At 36.8% G+C, this 20,407-nt stretch overlaps 1 protein-coding gene and 1 pseudogene across 1 annotated transcript in view; one reads left to right on the top strand and one right to left on the bottom strand.

Moving 5' to 3' along the window:
* The first annotated feature begins 401 nt into the window (after nt 1-401).
* LOC128665904 (ataxin-7-like protein 3) lies at nt 402-2,237 on the top strand (annotated as a pseudogene).
* An 11,273-nt stretch (nt 2,238-13,510) lies between these two features.
* Nucleotides 13,511-20,407, bottom strand: part of LOC128636234 (mucin-2) — a 212,029-nt gene continuing 205,132 nt past the window's right edge. Inside the window, exons 53-58 of the mRNA XM_053689272.1 lie at nt 20,273-20,392; nt 18,820-18,915; nt 18,237-18,365; nt 16,512-16,551; nt 15,283-15,406; nt 13,511-13,880 (exon numbers count right to left, since the gene is read on the bottom strand). Coding sequence (XP_053545247.1) covers nt 13,643-13,880; nt 15,283-15,406; nt 16,512-16,551; nt 18,237-18,365; nt 18,820-18,915; nt 20,273-20,392 — 747 coding nt within the window. The 3' untranslated portion in view covers nt 13,511-13,642. The remainder of the gene's footprint in view (nt 13,881-15,282; nt 15,407-16,511; nt 16,552-18,236; nt 18,366-18,819; nt 18,916-20,272; nt 20,393-20,407) is intronic.

The raw sequence follows: 20,407 nt of genomic DNA, 5'->3' as shown, positions 1-20,407 counted from the left end.
AGCCCGGAAACACATTGGGTTCTCACTATTTGCAGAGTGCGCCAGAAGCAGTGGTGCGTTAATCTGGGCTCCAGGAGTTACGGTCGGATGGAGGAGACAAGTGCCTACGCTGAAGACAACGCTACCTGACAGCACGGATCCCTGGATTTGGTAAGCACCAACCTACTTTCTCTGTTTCTAACTTAAATATAATTTAAATAAAACGAAATAAAATTACTACAATTAAATAAATTAATCCTATTTAAAACTATATACTTACCTATAAAATAAACCCTAAGCTAGATACAATTTAACTAATAGTTACATTGTAGCTAGCTTAGGGTTTATTTTTATTTTGCAGGCAACTTTGTATTTATTTTAACTAGGTAGAATAGTTATTAAATAGTTATTAACTAGAAAACATCTGAGGAGAGTAGCATGCTGGGATAATGGACGGAGCATTGTGTATAAATGTATAGAAGGGTTCTGTTCCCTGTCAGTGCCATACCAGTATTCTCTTCTGGGTAGTATTTGCAAATGAAAATGGAAGACATGTCTCTGTCTGGCCTGGATAACAGCAAACTGGAGGCCATTGCTCATGAGATTTACAACGATCTAATAGAAGATACATGTTTGTTATTGAGTTTTGAAATTCATCGTGCTGTTAAGTGTGGATATTTCTTTCTTGATGACACAGATCCAGAAAGCATGAAAGATTTTGAAATAATTGATCAGCCTGGTGTTGATATCTTTGGCCAAGTATATAAACAGTGGAAGAGCAAGGAGTGTGTTTGTCCTAACTGCAACCGCAGTATAGCAGCGTCCCGTTTTGCTCCTCATTTGGAAAAATGTCTTGGTATGGGAAGAAACAGCAGCCGCATTGCTAACCGACGCATTGCCAGCAGCAATAATATGAACAAATCCAAGAGCGACCAAGAAGATAACGATGATGTTAAAGATAACGATTGTTCGTATGGATCGGAGAAGAAAGGTGCGTTTAGTCAGTCTGGAGCAAAGAAGAGAAAATCGGAGAAGAATCCAAATTCTCCCCGCAGATCCAAGTCAATAAAACACAAAAATGGAGAGATCTCCATGAATTCAGACCCATTCAAGTATAATAGCAGTTCAGGAATTAGCTATGAGAATCTTGGACCAGAAGAACTACATACACTGCTAACAACGCAATGCGGTGTCATATCTGAACACACTAAGAAGATGTGCACAAGGTCTCTTCGATGCCCTCAACACACAGATGACCAGAGAAGATCTGTTAGAATTTACCTTCTAGGTCCCTCTGCGCACCAATAATTCAGAATCTCGGAAGACAAAGAAAAAAAAGCCGAGTCACGTGAATCTGGTGAGCTGAGGAGGCGGCAACAACAATAATAAGAAGAAGCCTAAACCTCCTGCCCCACTGACCCCTGGGATGTACAATGACCTCAACTGAGAGGTTTTGAGGGTGTTCCTCACCATACCGGAACAAGGTCCGGTGGGGCCTATAATGCACTGTTACCTCTCAGTATATAGAAACCTCTGGCGGTGGCCTAGGTACAGCCAGACCACACCTAAAATAATAAACCCTTGAATGTGAATATTATGAGGCCGCAGATAACTGTGTTTAATACACCAGGATAGGTGTATATATCTATGATAACCCAGTCTGTCCACTTCTGCTCCCTCTGTGTGCTGCTATATTTGGATCTTATTACATTGATTGTGGTCTAGACTGATAACAATGAAATTCTAAGAAAGAGAGTGACATTTTATGACTTCTAGTCATATTAAGTTTTTGTGCAGCAGTGTTAGGGGAGTTACTGCTTTTGTTGGTATTGGGTCTTCTGGTTATCTGTATAAAGTTAAGCAATAGGTGTGATGACCTGGTTGTTCAGGTTCTATGAAGTGACTGCACCAAAAAGGTTTGTGGTGTAGGCTGCCGGGGATATGGGGTGCAGTGGAATGGTTAAAAGATCTTGCATGTAGTAAATATTTACACTAAAAATTATTTTCAACAAATGCACCATAGTTTGGCGAAGTGTTAAAGGGTCAGTTGTGTATAAGGATGCATTGATTAATGCTTTATGTTTAAAGGGAATCTCTATTAATAAGAAACATTTAATGTTCTGTTTCGTCAGTGAATCATAAATCATCAGTATTAATTGGAATGTAAGCAGGTGTTCATCTCCATAGAGAAATTATCTTATAGTGCATTATTTGGCAAACGTTGATACAAGCCTGTTCTGCTGAAACTGAATGTGACCCATATTTAGGTTAGTCAATTGTTTTTGTATGAGCAAAGTGACCTGATAAGTGTCTTGTAAGGTCAGCTGCCTGAACGTGCAAAATGAGTACCATGTTCCTCTAGAATTTGAAATTGGACTGGCGCAAATGTATATATTGTAGGGGCCCCTATGAATATGTTAAAGGACATATGACTAAGAGTCTCATTTTAGGGTTTTAGAAATGTGCAATAAAAATGTAATACTATGAAAAGCAAAGGATGGTGTTGGCTTCACCCCTGCTACGTGCAACGTCAATGTTTTTTTATATATATATATATATATATATATGTATATACATACACACACACACACACAGTGTGTGTGTATATGTATGTATATATAATCGGTATTTGTTTCTTTTCTGAGCCGAAAATCTTCTTGTGCAGGTGAAACACACAAAGATCTGTGACCATATCTTGGAGTGTTTAATTTGCACAAGATTATATTCGGCTCCACATTCGGCAGTGAACAAAACTGTCTTGTATAATTGTGAGGTTGTGCATGGCAGGGGTGGACTCTACCTACACACACACCGCCTAGTTGTAATATAAGATCTTGTTTTTATTGCATATCTCTTAAAACGTAAACATGCGTTTAAATGTTTATTAAAATGGATGGTACTTATGCAATGTCTCTGGCCTTTAACAAGTAATTTGCTACAATTAACTGTACAAACTATATTGAGAACTTTGGGATTAATGTATATAGTCAAACAGTTCCCCTAATGTCCCTATTAATAACTATAACATTGCACATAAGCATTTGTAAATTGTGTGTTAATAAAGTTGAATGACATTGAAAAAAAAAAAAAATAGTTATTAACTATTTAATAGCTACCTAGTTAAAATAAAGACAAATTTACCTGTAAAATAAATCCTAACCTAAATTACAATTACACCTAACACTACACTATCATTAAATTAATTACATAAACTAACTACAATTAACTACAATTAAATTAAATAAACTAAAGTACAAAAAAAACAAAACTAAATTACAGAAAAAAAAAAAATAATTACAAGAATTTTAAACACCTAATCTAATCCCCCTAATGAAATAAAAAAGCCCCCCAAAATAATAAAATTCCCTACCCTATACTAAATTACAAATAGTCCTTAAAAGGGCTTTTTGCGGGGCATTGCCCCAAAGTAATCAGCTATTTTACCTGTAAAAAAAAATACAATACCCCCCCAACATTAAAACCCACCACCCACACTCCCAACCCTACTCTAAAACCCACCCAATCCCCCCTTAATAAAACCTAACACTACCCCCTTGAAGATCACCCTACCTTGAGCCGTCTTCACCCAGCCGGGCACAGGTGGTTCTCCAGAGGGGCAGACGTCTTCATCCGATCCGGGCAGAAGAGGACCTCCAGACAGACAGAAGGCTTAATCTAGGCGGCATCTAAAGACCGCTGCTCCATAACCCTGTCCGCCTGCTCTGATGAGGCGGACATGAATCGCCAGAATTCAACCCGATCGAGTACAATCGGGTTGAGTGACACCGCTCTCCTTGCGGCAAGCAAGGAGAAATAGCAAATAAAAAGGTAGGAAACGACAAATCAGGGAAAATAGATCTCCAATGTATTTTTTTCTCAATTGGGCAGGGCTCGTGGACTCTCACCAACATTTTCAAATGTTGTGATATATTTTTCTAGCTCGAATATATATATATGAGATTGAGGGGTTTAAATACTGCTCCCATCCCCCCATTCAGTTCCTTTAAGCCCTGTGTAGCTTTTCGTTTCCTTGATTTAGAGACATAACCGGTATCCCCGGATTATATATATATATCCGGGGATTATATATATCTTGAAATTTTCAGTGGTCACGAATATACAAATGCACAATACATTATAAACACTAGTTAACTTATATTTATACTTTTTATTTTGCAAATTATATCTTTACTAGACTAGCTATAATGGCAGGAAGGTGAATTGTGTCTGCCCTGCATCGCTAAATGCAGACAGCATATGCTGCCAGCATTTAACATTGCACAAGCATTTCACAAGGAGCCGCCCCCTGCACAATCGGCCGCTATAAGGGGTGTCAACCATCCCGATCTTATCAGATTGGGATGATTGCAGTCTGTCACCTAAAAAATGGCAGACGAGTTAAGGAGCAGCAGTCTCGCGCAGAGGCTCGTGCGGAATAAGAAGCATCCGCTGCTTGATAAATGTACCCCTCAGAATGTGCAGGTACAAGCGATATGCCAAATAGCGCATGCGCATATTTTCAAGGAAGCAATGAAACCCAGACAAAAAAATAATAATATGGGGGCAGATTGGAGCATCTGAAACACTTATTGAAAGTGAGTGAGTGATGTATGCCAAATGTTTAAAAAATATTTTAAAATGCTTAGCTTTATCTGTGTTTTATCCACATAAAAATATTTTCACATAATAATCTGTTGTGTTATGTGTTTAATAGCGTTACCATCTATAGCTTCTTTCTTTGGTGCTACAGGACAGCTGTGTAGGAAATGGCCAGCATTACAACAGTATAAAGAGAAACTCAAGTTTCCACCCTAAGCACATTCAGCGGATGAAATTGGCTCTCCAATAGCTGCTATCTGTATGGGTCCTTCCACAGGCACAGTTTCACAAAAGAAAAACTTGTTGAAGAGGAGCTTGTTTGAGATATAGTTCATCGAATCAGCCTTTCCTTCTGCCTCTCTCAGAGTCTATCTGTTTATATGAGTTGGAGGATCCATATGAGCATAAACTTTTAATATCTCTGAAAGGCCCAGACAGAACCGATTCAAAAGAGCTGGTGCATTTCAGTTAGTGTAATTGGCAATGTGGTGACACATAATGCTCAACAGGGCATCTACCCTCATTAAGAGTTATCAAAACAGTTTGAGCAGAAGAAACACAAAAGAGTCCAAAGTATCAAGTACATTACTACCTTTCTGGATATGATTATATGCCCATAAGAGTGGTTTTCCAGTATGTAAAGCTATGGCAGTACGAACTTTGACAAAGTCTGTAGCATAGGTGTTAAGCTTAACAGAAAACTAAATTTGGTTGACAGTGATGAATGTGCAAAACTGCTGTATAATGCCCATAAATTTCTCTGTCAGAGGAATGTTTGGTCCTGGGGAAGCCATGAGTCCAGTCTGCTGGTAACGCAGTAGAAGGCTGACTAGGCCCAACAGAAGCCGTTGAACCAGATAAAGTAGCAGGGGTCCCTGAGGCAGTTGATGACTGACCCTGCAGTTCTTCAACTATTTGCAGCAAATATAGCTGTGAGGCCTGCAGTTCTTGCATAGTGTGAGCTAAAGCAGAAAGTTGCTGAGAAAATGTACTAATAATATTCGCCATCTTTGCTGGATCCATAGTTACTTGGATATTATATAAGGTTAACTAAAGAAAGATAACACCAAAACACAAAAGTACAAAGCAGTTGTCAAAAAGGGGTGTGACTATAATGATCTTTCAAACAACAAACAAAAACATAACAGAAACAAGCAACAAAACAGAGGAGCAGGCAGGTAGCAGGGTCCAAAAAGCAAGCCGTGGTCAAACCCGTTTAGACAAAACAGAAATGGCAGAATAATCAAGCACAGAACAACATCCTTAAAGGCCATTTAAAACTTTCTGTGCAACTTCTGGCACCAATCTGCCACAAAGCTAGTTCCAATGCTAAAACCACAAATAGTTCTACCTTTAGCACAGGTACCTCACTTAGATACTTCATTAATACCAACAAGGACAACCATTGTCCTTACTGTAGTACACCTGGCCTCAATAGTAAAGCTAACCACAGACCTCTCTTCAGAAATTAGCAATAGTGCCCCTTGCAATACTGACCACACAAACCTAGGAACTCTTCTCCCTGCAGCTCATAGTGCGCACACTTATGTGACACAATCGTATCCTATATCACTGCATAAATAAAAATAACAAACCTTGTCCTCATAGATAGATTCCAACAACCAACCAATTCAGGCAGTCTCAGTTAAACACACTCCAGATTACCTATTGCCACCAATTCACAGACTAAAAAGATCCCTGAGCAAATGACTATTTACAAATAGGGCCACTAGGGTAAGACTACTATTTATTCTGTTGGTGTAAAACACAGCACTTATTTAAAAAAGTTTGTCTTGCTGACCTCCTCTTTCCATATCTCTGTGATACTAAATTTTGTATGTATGTGAAATTTATTGTAGATACTTTTTGTCTTCAGACTTCAGTACCCAGATCCCTGAACTTTTTTGCAAAGCAATACAAAAATGTATTGGGGGGTAAATAAAAAGTACAAATTTAAAAAAAAAAAAAGTTAAATGCAAAAATAAAAAAAATGTTTTAAGAAAAATTCTTATTTAGAACTTTATGCCAAACTTAGCAGAGAAGGCTTTTAATGTGATACAAATGTGTGAGGAGTTTTTCAAACTGCTGTTTGACAAATATCCCAAACACATCTTTCTTTTGTCATTCTTTCATTTTGTCATTGCACAATTCATGAAAAAAAAGCTTAAAGGGACATGAAACCCAAAATGTTTCTTTCATGATTTAGACAGAGCATACAATTTTAAACAACTTTCTAATTTACTTGTATTATCTAATTTGCTTTATTCTCTCAGTAGCTGCTGATTGGTGGATGCACATAGATGCCTTGTGTGATTGGCTCACCCATGTGCATTGCTATTTCTTCAACAAAGGATATCTAAAGAATTAGACAAATTAATTAATAGAAGTAAATTGGAATGTTGTTTAAAATTGTATTCTCTACCTGAATTATGAAATTGTTTAGCTTTAGTGTCCCTTTAATCTTAATCTATAATTGACCCTAATGGTGCCCAAAAGAGAAACCAAACTGCAATTTGGCTTGCTTGACTTCTTTATTTTCTTTAACATGACATTGGGATCAATTTATCAAGCTCTGTACGGAGCTTGACGCCCCATGTTTCCGGCGAGCCTTCAGAAGTAATGAAGCAGCGGTCTAAAGACGGCTGCTCCATAACCTGTCCGTCTGCTCTGAGGCGGTGGACAGAAATCAACCTGTTCGAATACGATCAGGTTGATTGACACCCCCTGCTAGCGGCCGATTGGCCTCGAATCAAAAAAGGGCGGCGTTGCACCAGCAGTTCACAAGAGCTGCTGGTGTAATGATAAATGCCGACAGCATATGCTGTCGGTATTTATCGATGTGTGGCGGACATGATTCTCTACATTTGTATCATGTCCGTCCATCCGCACTTTAACAAATATACCCCAGCGAGTTAACAAGGCATTGAGTCACCTCCAAAGAATACTGAAAAGTGATTTTTAATCCACCAACTTCTTTTTTGGAACAAAATTAAGGCAAAACAATATAATTAAACAGAAAAGAGAAAGACACACTTAAATGAGATTGAACATGAGATGGAAAAAAATAATATTCTTAGAAGAATGGAAATCTGAGTACTTTTTTAGCAGAACATTTGTACAAAGGACCAATTTATTCTGATGAAAAAGAGGCACAGGCCCATCCATTGTCTTGTGTCTGAGACACATCTTGCACAGGTACCAGGTACTTCAAAGGCAAATACTACAGTGAAACTATTTTCAAAGGTTCAAAAGGTGATAGCATAGCAGTGGCATCCTCTTCACATGAATTTGCTGGTTGTAGGGACATTAAAAAAGGAAAAATAATAGCACTGATTTTTCTGTACCTGTCTGATAAATGTATTTATTTCCTGATGGTGAGAGTCCACAGCCCTGCCTGTTAGTATTATTTTCAGTTGGCCACAAGTCCTGTTTTACACTTAATTTGCCTTGATTTTGTGCTTTCCTATTTTCTAGCTTTGCTTCTCTGCTTTGCTATATGTATACCTGAGAGTGGAATAGAAGTGATAGGAGAATGGAAGGAGCTAAACTGAAATGAAGGGATGTTTTTCTCCTCCTGGTGGACCGGAAATATATCCTACATGTGTTGATTTGTTGACTCTCACCATCACAAAATATTTTCTTTTTTTGGCCCAACAGTAAATAACAATTCCCCCTTGAGCTATATCTATGCATCCTGCATTCCAAGCCTCATTCCTACAACCAGCAAATTCATGTGAAGAGGATGCCACTGCTATACAATTATATCTCCCTTTCTCCACTTAACACCAGCCTTTTTTTATTTCTTTATTTAAAGCTGAGACAATAAATTAAAGGGACACTGAACCCAATTTTTTTTTATTTCGTGATTCAGATAGAGCATGCAATTTTAAGCAACTTTCTAATTTACTCCTATTATCACATTTTCTTCATTCTCTTGGTATGTTTATTTGAAAAGCAAGAATATAAGTTTAGATGCTGGCCCATTTTTGGTGAGCAACCTGGGTTGTCCTTGCTGATTGGACAGCACCAATAAACAAGTGCTGTCCATGGTTCTGAACCACAAATGTGCTGGCTCCTTAGCTTAGATGTCGCCTTCTTTTTCAAATAAAGATAGCAAGAGAACAAAGAAAAATTAATAATAGCAGTAAATTAGAAAGTTGCTTGAAATTCCATGCTCTATCTGAATCATGAAAGAAAAAATGGGTTCAGTGTCCCTTTAAGTAAAAGCCTATGGGGTCAATTTATCAAGCTCCATACGGAGCTTGATGCCCCATGTTTAAGACCGCTGCTTCATAACCTGTCCGCCTGCTCTGAGGCGGTGGACAGAAATCAACCCGATCTAATACAATCGGGCTGATTGACACCCCCTGCTAGCGGCCGATTGGCCGCAAATCTACAGTTCACAAGAACTGCTGGTGAAATGATAAATGCCAACAGTATATGCTGTCAGCATTTATCGATGTGCGGCGGACATGATACGCTATATCGTATCATGTACGTCTGCACTTTAATAAATAGGCCCCTATGTGTGTTGTTATATGGGTATTGGAATTGTAGCCATAGTTTTTTAAAGACAAACTTGGCTTGTTCCAGACTAATTATGTCATAACATTAAAGGTACAGGAAACCCCAACATTTTCTTTTATGACTTGGCTATAACTTACAATTTTAAACAACTTTCCATTTCACTTCTATTATCAAATTTGCTTCATTCTCTTGTTATCCTTTGCTGAAGGAACACAATTGCACTACTGGCAGCTAGAGGAACACATCTAGTTAGCCAGTCACATGAGACAAGTGTGTGCAGGCACCAACCAGCAGCTAGCTCCGCCTCCTACTAGTGTAGGATATGTGATTATTCTTTTTCAACAAGGGATACCAAGAGAATGAAGCACATTTGAAAATAGAAGTGAATTTAAAAGTGTTTTAAATTAACATGCTCTATCTGAATCATGCAAGTTTAATTTTGAATTTCCTATCCCTTTAAGGGGTTGGTGGAAGTTTTGATCTTAACAGTTGAAGACCACATGAAATGCCAAGCAGTGCCCCTGCGGAGGATAGTAATATTTATTATTGTGCATAGTGCTGCTGAGGAGCAAGTGTCAACCATTCCCCCTTAACACTCTAGATATTTAACTCTCTGACACTCAGTACTGCAGTATAATCCACTTCTTTTGTAGACTTTTGGTAGTTAAAGGGATAGTAAACACCAAAAATGTTATTGTTAAAAAAGCTGACTGCCTCCTTATCTCAGATTTTTTGATGGACTTGCATTTCAGACAATTAGTGCTGACTCTTAAATAACTCCACGTGCATGAGCACAGTGTTATCTCTATGAAACACATGAACTAATGCCCTCTAGCTTTGATAAACTGTCAAATGCTTTCAGCTGAGAGGCGGCCTTCAAAGGCTTAGAAATTAGCATATGAGCCTACCTAGGTTTAGCTTTCAACTAAGAACAACAAGCGAACAAAGCAAATTTGATGATGAAGTGTAAATTAGAAAGTTGTTTAAAATGACATGCCCTATCTGAATCATGAAAGTTTAATTTTGACTTTATCCCTTTAAGAGGTTATTTATTATTTTACAAATAATTCTGAAAATATATTGATTTTTAAAAAAAAAAAAAAAAAAATTCTAAAAGTTTTTAAAGGGATATTGAAGTCAATAGTATGCTATTTTAAATTTTTTTATCCTTATATTGGCAACAAGTACATGTAAATGTGTGCTGATTGGTAGGTATGATCTGTGCACAAAGCATAATAGACATGTGCACATACATGTGCACAGGGAAAAAATGTGTTTCATCTGAAGATTCAGTTTGACCAAATTTCATTTATGCAGCACTCAGACCAAATATTGGTTTTGGATTTGTTACTGTTGTTTCCAATGGGAATAATACATTTACAACAAATTTTTACCAAAAATCTTACATTATAAAATTTGAACAATTAATAGAACCTATCTATGTATGTCAAAAGAACATTTAGGAGTGAATTACAATAATTTATAAAAGTTTATCATAGTTTTTTTTACAATATTCACCATTAAATTCTACAGGGATTTGTAATCTACCCTGTAGCTTGCCGATTTGTTGGAGCATACTGATCCTCACTGGACCTTCTGACCCTTTTTAGTAAAAGTGATTGAAAATGGCGGAGCATCCCCCAATCTCCCACCTCCTTATGACAGGTTAAGGCTTCATTAGACAAGCTTTTATGACTAAAAATAACATTAAATGTCTGACTGGCTGTCTCTAAACATCAATCATTAGTAATATTATTGCAAGATTGTACAGTGGACATAGACACATGATTAGTCAGACTCCCGGTACATCATTACAAACTATGTAGCTGATTAGCCAAACTCATATACCTCCTATCAAAATTTCCTGCCCCTTCTGCTCCTTTTTTTTTGTTTCAAACAATAGGAACAAATGAACTAACCAATTTAGTAACACAATCTTTCATTCTTTGTCCACTTCCTCCTATAATATATTAATCTACTCATAAGGGATGAATCGCTGAATTGGCATAAATTCAGACACATCTGTATTCGCCTGAAGCCCAGCTGCACTATCTAAAAATTAACACCTTTGTTAGCGCGAAGATCACATGCTCATTGCTGATCGTTACATTTAAAGCAGCATTTTAATGCTAAATCGTAGCAGCTGCTGTTTGGTACAGATCCAGCATAGTGCTGACCTTTTAAAGAGACATAATAAGACAACAATTAAATTGTCACACGTTTTTACACTAATCCTTGCCTGTAACATTGTTTGTAACTCCTGTAAAAAGGGGTTCTGCAGCAGACCCATTGCTGAACTGGCTTTGAGCAGGACACGGTTAATGTTTAGTGGTTACATCCATTGCTGTTACCCCTTTCCTGCTCAGAGACTAAAATACAGTGCCCATTAAAGGGGCATTCAACACTAAATAAATGTTAGATAGAATGATGAATTCAAAGAAAAGATTAGTCTGAGAATAACATGTAGATGTATTTTTTAGAGTTATATTAATTGTTTAAATAGTGACAAAATAAGTGTAAAGTTTTAGTGTCTATAAAACAATGGGAGCTGCTATGTTGTAACTTAGGTTACCTTCTCTGTTGTAGCCAATTAGAGACAGTTATAAATAGGTCACTAGAGTGTGCAGCCAATGGCTGTGTGGTATATAACAGTGTTCTGCACATTTCTAACAGGAACTGAAAAGCTCACCATTTCAGACTGGAATTATAGGAAAAGGGGACAAAATAAATAAAAAGTATATTACAGAGTTTATTTTATATATACGATTTATCATTTTATATTGCCATCTCAAAGTGTTTAATGTCCTTTTCATGCTTAGTAATTTTCAGTACAATTAAATAAAAACAGTTTAAAAAACAATGTTCATAATTTAGTGTATCCTGTATAGATGATGATTCACTACATTTGATCTTATTAATTAGCAACATATGAAATAAAGAAAATTGATGGCTCATAAATATTTGTGATGGCGCTATTATCTTGAACAATATTTAATGGAATGTGTGTAATATTTTATTGCTGAAAGAAGTTTGCTAAGATTTGGCAATTTGTTTATCATCTAAATCAACTTTGAGCAATTTGAAGTGGTTTAAAAGGTAAAAACACAACTTCATCAAAATCTACTGCACCAATAATATAATTTGGCAATTTTGGATTAGAGTATTCCTAGCTTGGTTTGGAAAACAGTATTTTAAGTTATCAATCAGTCTGTTATAGGTAATTGAAAAACTTCCCAGAAATAATGCAGCAAGTGTGCCAGTGCAGACTGAGGTTATCTGCTAGAACCTCACAAAAATCCAAACAATATTGAATGTCAAATGGCCTTTCAGCCCTTAATCATGCACATTTGACTCAGATCTTTCTTTCACTCCTCACATTCAGTCTTTGGCTAAATCCTGCCGCTTCCACCTTAAAAACATCTCTAAAATTAGACATTTCCTTACACAAGACACAACTAAGACCCACATTGATTGCTGCAACTCTGTCCTCTCTGGTCTCCCCAACTGCCGCCTAGCTCCTTTACAATCCATATTGAATGCCTCTGCCAGGCTCATCTTCCTTACACGTCGCTCTTCATCTGCTGCACCTCTCTGCCAATCCCTTCACTGTCTTTCTCTTGCCTCTAGGATTAAAAACAAAATTCTCACTCTGACATACAAAGCCCTCAACTGCACTGCTCCTCCCTATATCTCAGACCTTGTCTCCAGATACTCTCCCTCCTGTCCCCTTCGTTCTGCTCATGACCTCCTACTCTCCTCCTCTCTTGTTACCTCCTCACACTCCCGTTTACAGGACTTCTCCAGACTGGCTCCCATCTTGTGGAACTCTCTACCTCGCTCCACAAGACTCTCCCCTAGTTTTGAAAGCTTCAAGCGCTCCCTAAAGAATCTACTGTTCAGGGATGCATACAACCTACACTAACCTTTCTTTATACCAGTTCCTCTCCTCCATTGCTATCCCCTGAACCCCCTTAGCATGTATGCCTAAGAGTCCAGCTGTTTGCAGATCACCTTCTTAAGAGCTGACTTCAACAGTGCGACTCTTGGCAGGGCCCTCTACTCATCTGATCCCTATAATTGTTTTGTTGTACTCTGCCTTTGTTTATAGCGCTGCGGAATCTGTTGGCGCTCTACAAATAAACGATAATAAATAAATAGCTATGCATGATTAATAAAGGAATTGTCTTAAGAATAAGGTGCTGTGGACATTCTATATCGTTTAAATCTATCTATCATAGCTATCTAAGTGAAATGTCCATCTTTTTACATTAGGGCATTTGTCATATAACATCATGTGTTTTTTTTGTGCTAATTGGATCTTATTTGTAGTGAATGATCAGGTGCTGCAAGCATTTTGTATTACATTCATTTTATATATAAGTGCAAAAAAAACAACAATTTAACATTGTATGAGATAAAAGTGCTTTATTTAAAAGAAGCAAAAGTTAATACACAGAAATATAATTTTAATATATATATATACTTATTTAATTTTTCATTTGCTTCTGTGGTTTTCTTTTTAGAAAACCACCTGCATTTAGTGATTTCCTAAGTGTCTCTTTCTTCTTAGTGACCGCTTGTCTCGCAAAGAGAACTGCTCATCCGTTTTGGCTGTTCCACAATCTGTGTTGACACAGTCACATTCATCAACTGTGATATAATCATGGCCAACAACGCTTCCATCAGTGCATGTGAGATCTACTTGTCTTATGCTGGTCTTCACCTCCTGGCAACAGGTACATTTATGGGACATAGACCTAGCAGCAGCTGAGTACCTGGAAGAAGGAAGCACCAATGATGTGATATATTTCTATTATATTGTGGGAGGTGGCTTCTATTACAACTTAAAAAGGACATTGTACTAAAAAATAATAAGCCATTCATATTAAAGAGCAGCACATAACACATTTTTTATGCCTTAAAGGGATATGAAAACCCAAAAATGTGGTTTTCAGACAGAGCATACCCTTTTAAAACAGTTACCAATTTAATTCTATTATCAAATTTTCTTTGTTCCCATGAAATTCTGTGTTGAAGAGATACCTAGGTAGGCATCTGGGGCTCTACACATGGCAGGAAATAGTTCTGACATCTAGTGCTCTTGCAAATCTGCTGCCATATAATGCTCCAGAAAAGGGCCAACTCAAAGCATACGTTGTTGCTTTTAAACAAAAGATACCAAGAGAACAAAGAAAAATTGATCATAGAAGTAAAATAGAAAGTTGTTTAAAATTACATGCACTATGTGAATGATGAAAGAAAAATGTTGGGTTTTATATCTCTAAGTATTGATACATACCCAATACTATCAGTTGTTTACTTCCTACTAATGCTTATTGGTTGATAGATACTTCCAGTTAACACTCATTGGCTGATAGGTACTTCCTGCTAATGTACAATGAGTATTAGCAGGAAATGCACAGCTGAATCTGATTTATTGATTTAGGTATAAAACTGTTTTTTTTCACATTTTTTTTAAAGCAAACACAAATTCAGCATGATTAAATGCTTGAAGTTTCATACGCATTATGAAAAATGTAAGTACAATGTACCTTTAAAAGGACACTAAAACACTAAACATTTCATGTACCTCCCTCCAATTATAGGTGTCGCCATTTTAGAACCTAGGTTACACTGCAGGCATCTGAAGTAGAGTTGCACCACATGTGTAAACAGGTCAGCACTGGGATGCAGTCAAAGTTAGATTTCAATATGGCGGCAACCATGACTAAAGGATGGCAGGGGATAACCTCTATACTATCACTATAGCGTGTAAATTGTGTTTAATGTCCATTTAACTAAGATTCAATACATTTCCTTTGCAGAACACAAAGGGGAAATAACCAATGGTTATCAGTAACTGTGGCTCAAGACCGCAGCAAACAGGGTACAATATGAATCCTCAATAGAGTTGGCTTCAATTACCTGCTATTTATAATGTTTGTTAAAATGGTTGTTATTTAAATAAGCTGCAACCTTTATAACCCAAGTACTTAGGTCTCATGCGTTACTCATGGTAACGTACTGCCTACATGAAAGCCCACATTGTTATGGGATTGATCAATAATTCTAGCAGAGTTTTGTTAACTTTAAAAAGACAAACATAGATTAGGAAAATAAAGAATTGAAAGAATAAGAACTTTTAAAAATATCAAATTGAATATCTGGTGTCCTTACATGGAAAATGTGCCACATGTGCCTTCACAGCGAGACATTTTGACTACGTCGTGAGATCTGCAGTTGTTATATGTGAGATAATCGTGAAACTCTTGTATCTTACAGGAGCTGCTTTTCTTAATACCTGTGAGGAGTAACAATATCATGGCAATTATGAATCAAGAGAATCTAATATTTACCTTTTGGGTTTTTTTTTAAGGGACATAAAATTGAAAATAAACATGAATGTATGTAGCCTTTAAGTAGAAAACGCTATGCAATACCTATGCAGTAGTAAAAATGCTTAATGCACACAGACAAAAAAAATGTTTTAGACAAAACGTATTCATTTGTTAAAAGAAATTAGTTAAGCCTTTATTTTCTATGGGAAACATATTCAGGGCAGCAGAGGAGAAGCTGAGCAGCAGCTTAAACGTAAATAAAGTTAAAGTAATAGCTAATGCTACTGCTGCAAGCCAGTCATGGGTCAGAATAGGCTAAGAACAAAAATGAAGCTTTCACATTTGTTGGCTACACTAGAATTAATCAAATGAGAAGGACATTGCTAGATATAGTTAATCAAGAAGGGTAATATTAAACTTCTGAAATCTGTCCATCACGGGCAGTATAAATCAGAACTGTTAAACCATAGCCTGCCAGCAGAAAATCCTCTCTCTCCTTCAGAGTAATGATTTTTACTGCCTGAACAAAAGAACTACTTTTTGCTGTACCATCATCTGTTTCTTTGTTTATGCAATAACCCCTTAACAACCACATCGTACCCTGTACGTTGCAGATCATTAAGGGTTTTTAAGGCCATAATAGTGTGGGTCTCGCCGCAAGCAGCAGGGCCGCACTATGATGACCTTTCTCCCTGCTACAGGCATCAAGGAATATGGCGAGACTATGCTATTAAAAAAGCAATCCCCATTCAAAGACGTACCCTGTACATCACTGGTCACTAAGGGGTTAAAGAAGCTGATTATTTTTAACTAATGCGAACAATACAACACAATTGTTTTTTTGTTTTTTTTTTGGGGGGGGGTCTCTGAAAATTCAACTACCACTTAAAAAAAGCTCAGCAATTGATTCTATAGGCACAACCAGACTAGTGATTTCTTCTGTTGAGTCATACTTCTGAAACAAATGTAATTTTTTTGAACCATATCGTTGTTTATGGAGAATCACAATTAAAAAAAAGCCCATATCTTACATTTTGAATCTCATAAGATATTAATTGGAATACTTACATATCTTGCAGCAACCATTGGGTAGATACTGTATGGTGTCCTGTAAACAAAAAAAATAAATATTTCAGTATATTGGTTAAACACATGTCTGCCTGACACCAGCTTTTTGGAATGTATATACCATGGGCATGTTCATATTGAGTTCAATCACTAAGGGATTCTAAAGTTAGTTTTATAGTAACATGTGTTGTAGAGCCAAGTAAGGCCAAGTCCTACTGGTGATGTTAAAGGGCTATGAATTTTTCTTTGTTCTCTTGGTATCTTTATTTAAAAAAGCAGGAATGTAAACTTAGGAACCGGACCATTTTTGGTTCAGCACCTGGGTAGCGCTTGCTGATTGGTGGCTACATTTAGAAAAATTGATAATAGGAGTAAATTAGAAAGTTTCTTAAAATTGCATTCTCTATCTGAGTCATGAAAGAAAATTTGTGTTTCATATCCCTTTAACTTTAAAGGACCATTAATTACATTAGATTTGCATAATCAACACGTGCCTAATAGGACAATGCAATACTCTGAATTTTAATTTCAGTTAGCCGGTCCCATGTATCATGTGACAGCCACTAGCCAATGATTATATTCAAAACTGAAATGCACCTGTTTGCTTTCACATTTTGGCACGAATGCTCCTTTAATGTTTCTTTAGAGACTTTATGTTATTAAAGGGACATTAAACACTAAATAAATGCTAGATCGAATGATGCATTCAAAGAAAAGATTAGTCTGAGAATAACATGTAGATGTATTTTTTAAAGATTCATTAGCTGTTTAAATAGTGACAAAATAAGTATAAAGTTTTAATGTCTATAAAACAATGGGAGCTGCCATGTTGTAACTTAGGTTACCTTCTCTGCTGTGGCCAATAAGAGAGAGTTATAAATAGGTCACTAGAGTGTGCAGCCAATGGCTGTGTGGAATATAACAGTGTTCTGCACTTCCATTTCTAACAGGAACTGAACAGCTCACAATTTCAGAATGGAATTACAAGAAAATGAGACAAAATAAATAATGAAAGTATACTGCAGAGGTTTTATATATATATATATATATGATTTATCATTTTATTTTACCATCTCAAAGTCTTTAATATCCCTTTAGGGTTATGTATTTAATGGAAAAAAAAAGTGGGTTCAATTAAACTTTCTCAAACCACTGTAGTCGAGGTCAAAAAATATTAATGTACTATATCCTGTTTGTCAGTCACATATTCTTTGAGCTCAGCACCACTGTCTTTCCCATTGCTTTCCCTTTATTGTAAAAGTTTTGGTTTCCAAAAGGGAAACCAAGGACTGCCTAGATTCCAACCCTGCTTCTTATTCTTTCAAAAATACTTGTATTTCCGCACACTCCTGGTCATGGCTCCATCCCCAAGATTCCCTCACTCAAGAATACATTTATGCAATAAGAGAAGAGCCAATTGGAACACATTGATTGAAACAAAACACATTCAATTTACAGATGCAGAAATAGGGGACACTTAAATAATCATCAGCTTATTCAAATTAATATTTACGCGCATAGTCTACTACTTCAGAATCATTTGTTGTGTGCTAACATCACAGTAAAGCTACAAGCTTCCATGAGGAGGTTTTGATCACACTTGACAGTGTGTTAGAGAAACAGCTGTTGATGCTTATCAAGGAAATTTGCCAAAATGGGGAAAAAAACTGCTAGCTAAAAACCTATCATAATCAAAGAGACTGGATGATAAAATACATTACTTACAGGTTCACATTCAGACTCAATAAAAGTCTGGCAGGAGATCTGAGACGTAGAGCTGATGAACTGATTCTTTATCTTGGTGCAGCTATACATGGTGCAATTATCATTCTCAGCTGGAATGATATTCCCAGGCTATAAGGCAAGAAACACAAAATTAATGAACCAGATCAACCAAAAATTTGCAAACATTTTGCACAGTATAAATTTTAGATTTTGTTTCTGTAAACTTTAACCATTAAAGTTTAAAATACAATAGTTTATGTAAAACCATCATTGTATATCACTAAATTCTCATATCTCAATCATTTTTTAAATACCAGAAGAACAAAACAAAATTTTGGCAACAATCATATCTATTTTGTTTATTATCATAATTCCCATAATCTCTTGGCTAGCACACCCTACGCTATTATTAGCGCTACACTTGTAATCTAGGAACCTCGCAGTCTATACCATTCATGCTGCTAAATAACAAATTTGAAGTCCATTAACTTTTCTGCCTTACAAATATTTAGCAGCTTACCAGCGGCCCTTTAATGCAAATGAGTTATTTTGTTTGGAAGTTTGCCATAATCACTCAACTTACCTTCAAGAGCTGTAAAATTCCTCCATGAGTCACGACACAGTGAGTCTGCTCACATCTTCCACAGCAGTCGGATTCTGACTTAACTAGTGCAAAGCCCTGTGATAGAAATTAAAGAAAGATATTTTAGAGCATTTACTCAAAATCTATAACAAGGTCTCATTAACTAGTCCCTTGCCAAAAAAGCAAAATGTTTTTAAAGCAACATAATATCAGGGCCACCATTAGCATTTGTGGGGCCCCAGGCAAGTCAAATTAGCAGGGCCCCTTGGTAGAGCACCGTTATTCCCCTTCCCTCTGTATGCCTTGTTCCCTGTCGCAAAATTCAGTGTTATATTTTAAAAATAGCACTATATATTACAGCATCCATATATCATAAACACTTCTTCCTTAACTAAATACAGGATGTAGACTGCACATTCACATACATCCACTCTTGACATAGTGGGGTCCCCCTAAGTGCATGACCCTCGGCGGGTGCCCCTTTTGCCCTGCCCAAAGGGCAAGCTTGCATAATATCATTATTGGCCAGTGTCCTATATTTAATACATTTTTACAGAATATATGAATAAATATGATGATACAGTTTATGTTTACCCATGTGTGTCTGTAGAGGTGGAGGTGATGGAAATCAATAATTTGCACAAAAAGTAACTCTCTATTACTGCACGTTACCAAAGTATATTATAGGTATGTGCATTCGGGCTAATTCATCAAGTCGTCCAATACACGAACATCCAAATATATGAACGGACAAAACAGACTAAGAACGAGTGATTGCTTGACTAAATTGATTTGTTCATTTGTGGCACCAAAAAAAGTGCAAGTAATGGGGGGAGAAGTTATATTGCTTGGTTAATCAGCTCATTTGTTTGAAATGATGTAAAGGGAGTCTGATCATTCATGTACCCATCACCCCCTGTCCAATTCTGCCATAGTACTAATGTTAGGGAAAGCCAGTCATGCAGTAAATGTTGGCTTGTCCAATCTATGCTTAATTTAGCATAGAGAGGTGGGAGACTAGAAGAGGCTCAGACATTTTTCACTTTGACACAAGCTATTGGAATATGCAGCTGTGTGATTTCTGTGTCTCTGTGAGCTAGTCATTGACCCAAATTCAATCAGCGACTTGTATGTTCTGTTAATATTAAAATATATGTTCTGTTAATTGTTCGAATCCTATAGTGTAAGATTTTTGTTAATATTATTTGTCCATATTTGTTGTTCCAATTGGAAATAACGGTAACAAATCCAAACCCAATATTTTTCCGAAACGAATGCCCACATGGACAAAATTTGTCCGAACTGTGATACAAATCTGTTGAATGAAACACATTTTTCACTCGTACACGTCTAGTATAATATGGGGGGTTTTGCCACCCACCAAAAAAAAATTCTGTGAATTTGCATAAGTTTGCCTATACTGAGATTCTGTTCTTTTATCTACTGTACTTACCAGCGGGCACTGTATATTACAGGCCACTCGGTTACATTTGATCTGCAATCCTGTAGTGGTATTTCCACCTTCTGCACATACACAGCTCTGGCATTGGTCTGAATAAACTGGAGATCCAGGCTGAAAAATGACAAA

This window comes from Bombina bombina, chromosome 7 (genome assembly GCF_027579735.1).
Source record: "Bombina bombina isolate aBomBom1 chromosome 7, aBomBom1.pri, whole genome shotgun sequence".
In the NCBI taxonomy this organism is placed as follows: Eukaryota; Metazoa; Chordata; class Amphibia; order Anura; family Bombinatoridae; genus Bombina; species Bombina bombina.
Note: the sequence above shows the minus strand (reverse complement) of the source record. Positions and strands in the feature narration are given on the sequence as shown.